Here is a 7,271-nt window from a genome sequence, read left to right as displayed (position 1 = left end):
AGTGTTCATTGAGTTTTTGGATTGGTGGTTATCATTTTCATCAAATTTGGGGGTTTTTTTCAACCTTTACTTTTTCAAATATTCTATTCTTACACCCCAGCTCCTTCTGGGACTCCAATTACACATAAATTAGGCTCTTGATGTTTTTTCACAATTCCATGATACTCTATACATCTCTCAGTGGTTGCCTTTGGGTTTTTTGGGGAGGTGGGGGTGCAGGAGGGCACAAGGGGATGTTTACGTTGCCATATCTTGAAGTTCACTAATCTTTGTTTTTGCTGGCATGGTTGGATCCATAAGTCACATGCCTAAACTCTTTAGCAATTCATTGTCTGTCCATACCTTTGACCTTGTTTCCAGAAAATGCTATCTGGATAGGCTGAGAATTTTCCAAATAACCAAGTGCTGATTCTTTTGTGTTTGGCAGTTCACTCTCAACTTATCTCCATCCTCTCACGTTTTACCATAAGCAGCAAGGAAAAACTAGGCTGTGCCTTCAAACACCTTAGTTGTAAATCTCCTTAAATATGTAAGTTTATCACTTACAAGTTCTGCTTTCCACCCAACACAATAAAATTCAGCCAAATTATCTACCACTCTATAACAAGGATCAACTTTCCTCTAGCATCCAATAACATGTTCCTTACTTCCATCTGAGACCTCACCAGAAGCATCTTGACATTTCTATTTTCAGCAACATTCTGTTATGACAATCTATGTATTCTCTAAAAACCCCAGAAACTTCCTATTTGGTTCTCCTGTCTGAGCTTTCATCAGAAGTACCTTTAATGTCCACATTTCAGCCAACGATGACTTCAAAGCAATTTAGGTTTAATACCAAGTACCTCAAAATTCTACCAGCCTCTATTCATAAGCCATTTCTGCATTTTAAATATTTGTTACAGTAGCACACCACTTTCTGGTACCAATATCTGTATTAATTTCCTAGGGCTGCTGTAAAAAAATACCTCAAACTGTGGCTTAAAACAACAGAAATTATTGTCTCACAGTTCTGGAAGCCAGAAGTCCAACTTCCTTGGCATTCTTTGGGTGCAGCTGCATCATTCAATCTCAGCCTCTGTTGTCACATGGCATTCTCCCTGTGTGTCCTCCCTCTTCTGGTAAGTACATAAGTCATATTAAATTAGGGCCATGCTAATGGCATCTTAATTATATCTGCAAATACCCTATTTCCAAATGAGTCCATATTCACAAGTACCGGGAGTTGGGACTTCAACATATCTTTCTGAGGGACACAAACTTATCAACAAAACCAAAATTTATTTTTTGAAAAGGTCAACAAAATTGACATATTTAGCTAGGAAAAATGAGAAAACACTCAAGTTGCTAAAACCAGGAATAAAAGAGGAGATGTCACTATTGACCTTCCAGAAATAAAGGAATACTGTGAACAGTATGCCAACAAACTGGATACCCTAGATGAAAAGGACAAATTCCTAGAAAGACACAAATTATCAAAACTGACTCAAAAAGAAGTAGAAAATCTGATGAGACCTATGACAAGATATGGAACTTGTAACTAAAAAACAAATTCCCATTAAAAAAAAAAAAACCAGTAAGCCTAATTACCTACCTTTAAGTTGATTTCTTTCAATTCTTCATATCCTTACTCTATCACTTTACATTAACTTCCTCTTCTGAGACAAACCCAATAGTCTAATAAATAATATCTACTTTGAATCTCTTGAAATGCTTTCCTCTGGTTTGTAGGACTCTACACTCTCCTGAGTTTAATTTTTCTGCCCTAATTGTATTTCTCCTTATGTAGACTTCTCCTAAAGGGTGGCAGAATATGCTATTCGAAAATAAACCACTTTGACATAAGGATTATTTTGAGCCAGAAGGTACCTAAAAAAACAGCAGATGCAAGAGTATTCTAATCTTCTTCTTCTGAAAACAGGGCATTAAAAACTCCCATGTGAAAGATACCCTCCCTATACAAGAAGCAAAATAGCATCCTTATCAAGAAGCTGAAATTGAGAGTCTATACAAACAGGCCTTATTAAAATTACTTTTCTTTAGCCTCACCATATCGTTTAATTGCTTTCCCACAGTTGCCACGCTTTGTTCAACCTAATTTAAAAGTATGTATGTAGGTGTCATCATTTCTTTGGGTCTTTCCCTTAGGATGGCTCCCATGTCAGCTAACACATAAATTTGTAGTGTTAATTTATCTTAATAAATTAATTTCTGTTAATCTGTCTTAGGTCAGGTCTAGCTGAAAAAACCCTAAGAGGGTAGAGGTAAAATTTTGTCTTCCCTATGTTGCATCCACACGACTCCTGAAACAATGCTACGGGCACCAGTGACAGTCACAACAAAGTTTATTACAATGAGAGGCAAGGCCGACCGATCAGGACCAATACTCTCCCTGAACAGCCGGGGTACAGAGTTTTTATAACCGATCACATCGTTTTATCATCACTTGGGAACAGAACAAAGAAACAGTTTCCAGATGAGTTAGAAACAGTTGCCTAATGAGGTGTTTACTTTAGACTTTCTGCCTCTAAGTTGCAACCAGTGGATCTCCTTAACCCTGCCTCTGATGCTCTTTTCTTTGAACTTTTGTTTCCTTAATTGGTGAAGCCTAATTTACAAGAGTATGAGGCGTAGTTTACCAGAGCAAAGCAAGGCTGTTATCTCTTAACCTTCAGTGTCCACACAAAGCTGTTATTTTTCAAGCTAAGCATTAGCCCTACACTACAATTTAACCCTTACACCTACATTTCTCAAACCTAAAAAGTCCCATTCACTCTTTTAGACGTTGCATGGCCAATTTCTGAACTTCTGCTTCTCTAACCTTTTTGTTTTTCAGTCACCTATTGACATCTTCATTTTAACGAATAGGTCTTGCACCTGAAACTAAAGGGAAACGTAAATTAAACAACACCCCCACGCCAGGGAACAGTACCCTACTTGAGAATGTAACACCCATCATTAGTTCTTTGAAATCATTTCATTTCCTGCAGGTCAATAAGATTCCTACCTAATGATGAAAAGAAAAGGGTGGATTGTTCAGCACTTTCAGACATTTTGGCAAAAGAAGTACTTTCATATGCTAAATAATAACGCACAGATCTATGGTAGGGCATACTATTTGGAGAAAAGCTGCCAGGTCCAAAGTCTAAAGAAGCAATTAGTGCTCATTTTCTTGCCCAATTTAGTTGTCCTATTAACGCCTTGAAAAAAACCTACTTCTCACATCCTATTTCTTCTAGACCAGAAGCCTGGAAAGGAAAAAAAGATGACACACGAGCCCATCCAAGTCCTCTTTGCGCTGACTGTGTAAGAGTATTTGCCCCAAGAGCAAATTCCCGTTTTCCTTTCATCCAACATCCAGTGCCCTTTCGTTTTCTTGATTCTCGGCGCCCCGAACCCGCCACCATGGGCATCTTACTAACCAGCAGACGAAATTTACGCAGGCGCCTTTCAGGGCTCACAGAACCCAGCTCCCTCAAGCAAGTCCCCGGGATTCATCCAATCAGAGCTCAACCAGGAAATCATGTAGCCGCAAGACCTCCTGACGCGAGTCGGCCTACGTCCGCCAGAGTCACGTGATTCCAGTCCGCGCCTCCCGCCCTCCCCTGAGGAGGACCCCCACGAGGCACCGCCCTTCAGCTAGTGCTCGCTGATTGGTTACTGTTCCTGCGGTCTCCTGGGTGACGGGAACGCGTTAGCCCTCTTGGTGGAGGCCCGCTGCGCCTGCGCATTTGCCAGATCGCGCGGCTGCTCGAGCCTTGAGATGAAGGTAAATAACTTACAAACCCCCGGGGGTGGGGGCGGGAAAACGCGACCACTGGCTCTTAGCCCGCTGAGCGTCATTTTGAGGTTAGGAGCCTGTGCCCACTCCCCCGTCCTGAATGCGTTAGAGGAGGGGGGAAGAGAGCCGGTGGCCGGCGGGGAGGAAAGCTGCAGCGAAGTTGAAGGAAGGAGGGAAAGGAAAGAAAACTGGAGAGGAGGAGAAGGCGGAGAGGGAGGCCTCATTTCTGGCACCGCGAACCGAGTTGAAGTGGTGCGGGCAGAGGGAAGGCGGGCATGGCCCGAAATGAGCAGATTGGATCAGAAGAGACTAGGAACTTCACACCGCGGAAAGAGCGGTCTGCGTTTGGGAGGTTGCGGTGAAATTGACTGGATTGGGTGTCACCAGCCGCTGCTTTTCCTGCAGCTGAGCCTCTGGCAAGCCGTACTCAGCGCCTTTAAAAGAGTGAAAAGCTTCCGAAAGAATAATGTCAAATTATATCGCCAGTGACTGATCTAATGTAGAAATCACTCAGTGGCTAATGTACATTATTCACGGAGAAAACTGCACTTGCACACGCAGGTCTCCCTCGAGAGCATCATCCTCTGCACGCACCGTTCCTAGGTTTGGGCTTCTAGTGAACCCTATTCCACGTCAGTGGCTACTGCCGATCCACCTATCCGCTTTACTACAGCGATAGTGCAGCCCTGATCTGACAAGAAATGGATAGCTCAGTTTAAAAAGTAATTAAGTCGTAATGATTCCTCGTGGCTATTAGCGTGGAAATTGGAATTGACCGGTAATCATCACATTTCTAAAGCTTCACAATTCTAAAGCTTCACTTCACGATTTATGAAGTATCAGAAGGGAGAAGATATTATTCCTGGTTTACAGTTGAGAATTTTGTGCTTGAGGCAATTTGAGCTACTTGTTTTAATTAAGCCGTGCAGCTAGTAAGTAAAAAGCAAAACCTAAATCTGGTTTTCTTGTTGTGAAGCTAGCACTTCTCCTGTGTACTGTATATGGAGCATGTATATATAGCTCCACTGAAGAAAAATAATCTGTAAGGTCACAACTAGAAGAGCGCGACCATGAAGCTAATGAAATTTAAGGATGCATCGCTTGAATAAAGGGGTTCTAGGTCATGTTGTCACAAAATTGCAAAAGATGCCTTTATGCTTTTTTTTTTTCCTTCAAGGTGTTTTCCTGCTCCACAAAATGTGAATGCACCTTTGATTATAGAGGTTCACCTGTTTTCAATAGAGGTGGATTTCATCCACTTAACACACCAAATGCCTATTGATTGGTGTTTAATTTTGAGCATTGGATGAGTTTTGTGTAGCCACTAGCCTTACCAAGCCAGCTGTAGTATTTAAACTTCATATGCCTAGATATGGTCTATGATTTAACCTAATTATTTATAATTTAACCTAATAGTAAAATCTAAATTTTTTCATTCAAGCTTATGTTCTTAATAGTTTTAGATCAATATTGTTTGATATAAATTTAATGTGAGCCAATGTAATTTAAAAATTTTAGTAGCCACATTAAAATGTTTTAAAAGAAACAGGTAAGATTAATTTAAATAATATACTTTATTTTATCTAGTATATCCAAAATATTGTTTCAATATGTAATCAATATAAAATATCAATGAGATAGTTCACATTTTTCATAGTCCTTGAAATGTGTATGTATTCTATATTTACAACACATCTAAATTCATACTACCTACATTTCAAGCCCTTAATAAAATTTCAAGTCCACCTGTGATTTGTGGCTTCCATATTGGATACCCCAGTTCTTGACTAAGTGAAAAGAAAGGCTTCTCAGCTGATACACTGTCCACCCAATAGCAAAATTAAGCACTTAATGATGAAGTAAGTATAACTAATGGGTAAAGGAAGAAAATAATTTTGAATGAAGGATAGACATTTGTATTTTTATCACGCTTAAGTTTTTTTAAATGGTAGTTTTGTTAAGTTTAAAAACTCCATGCCATGCTAAACTCCACTTAGCTAATGATTATTAGCTAAATTCAAGTTTAAGTTATTTTACTCTTTAATATATAAAACATTAAAATTATAATTTTCATGAAATTAATATTCAAAACATTTAAAACCAAATTTTATAACTGCTTTCCTATGTGTACTAAGGTCCATACTTTAACAGCCAAAGTGTGGAAATTTTTTGATTGGTTGGTTGATCTGATTAGTCATTTTGTTTGTTATATTATTGACTTTTTCTGGATAAGTTCTAACAATAAGCCTTTACAATCCTGAATTCTACTGTTTTCATGATCGTGTTTTGGTGTCTTTGACCAACCCTTAATTGTATGTTTTGAAAATATAAAAATTGCGTTTGCCTTTTTAGCGTGTTTTCTCACTGATAGAAAGGACTGGGCTTGGCACACCAATACAATTCACCTGGCAAAAAACATCAGGAAACTACCTTGCAGTAACAGGGTAAGAAATCAATGAATGCTTTAAGTAAATCATCCTGACTTCAGAGGCTTGTATGCCTGTATTACCACACCATTTGTTTAGTAGAAGTTCTTGTATGGTGGTTGTACAGTGGGAAAAGTAATACATTCATCTTCATTAACATCACAGTTCAGGGGCGACTGGATGGCTCAGTTGGTTAAGCATCAGGCTTTTGGGTTTTGGCTCAGGTCATGATCTCACAGTTTGTGAGTTTGAGCCCGACTTTGGGCTCTGCACTGATGGTGGAGAGCCTGCTTGGGATTGTCTGTCTCTCCTCTCTCTCTGTCCTTCCCCTGCTCTCTCTCTCACTTTCTCTCTGAAAAATAAATAAATAAACCTAAAAAAAAATCACAGTTCATAAAATCTTTTCCCTGGTAATAACTTTGTAGGTACAAATTATGAAACTGTCATGAGAGATCACTGAAATCACTTGAATGGCAGCTTAATTTTTTTAATGTATATAAATAAAAAGAAACACTTAGATTATGTTTTTGTGTTCTAATTGCTTTTAGAGCTGATCATATTGTGAAAATCTTTGATCGCCATGGTCAGAAAAGAAGTGAAATTAACTTACCTGGGTAAGTACAGAGGTGGGTCAAAAACTTTTTCAAGCTTTGTTTCCTAAAAGATAAAAACAGTATTGCCTTAAAACTATAATCAAATAGAATTTTACCACATATATATAATCTGTATCTCCTCTTTTGCTTTTTTTATGGCAAAGAGATTTTTTTATACATAAGTTGTTAGTAAAACATGTAAACAGATAGATTTGATATTTATAACCTCCATACATTCACAGGGAAGCCTTAAAGTATAATTATAAATGAGTCTATATGGAAGAATACTTATTTAATTATAAATAAGCCTGTGTGTGTGTGTGTGTGTGTGTGTGTATAGGCAGAGAAGATAAATCCACATCCCTATAGCATTTCACAAATTGTTGGAAAATAGTTACTTTCCACATACTTTTTAAATGACAAAGACATTCTGTTTTCAGGAAATCATTCTAGATTACACAAAATATAACT

The 7,271-nt window shown here is 38.5% G+C and overlaps 1 protein-coding gene across 4 annotated transcripts in view; it reads left to right on the top strand.

Annotated features, from left to right (window-relative positions):
• The first annotated feature begins 3,668 nt into the window (after nt 1-3,668).
• The window catches only part of WDR19 (WD repeat domain 19), a 113,275-nt gene continuing 109,672 nt past the window's right edge, over nt 3,669-7,271 (top strand). For 2 of the 4 annotated variants that reach the window (XM_019413961.2, XM_019413956.2), the window contains exons 1-3: nt 3,670-3,769; nt 6,134-6,225; nt 6,756-6,821. In XM_019413961.2, coding sequence (XP_019269506.1) covers nt 3,764-3,769; nt 6,134-6,225; nt 6,756-6,821 — 164 coding nt within the window. In that variant the 5' untranslated portion in view covers nt 3,670-3,763. Of the gene's footprint in view, nt 3,770-3,790; nt 3,850-6,133; nt 6,226-6,755; nt 6,822-7,271 lie in introns of those variants that run through there. The other 2 variants (XM_019413964.2, XM_019413974.2) reach the window with 2 other exon arrangements.

This window comes from Panthera pardus, unplaced genomic scaffold (genome assembly GCF_024362965.1).
Source record: "Panthera pardus isolate Hobbes unplaced genomic scaffold, ASM2436296v1 HiC_scaffold_13, whole genome shotgun sequence".
NCBI lineage: Eukaryota > Metazoa > Chordata > Mammalia > Carnivora > Felidae > Panthera > Panthera pardus.
The sequence above is the reverse complement of the archived record's forward strand: the minus strand, read 5'-3'. Positions and strand labels throughout refer to the sequence as shown.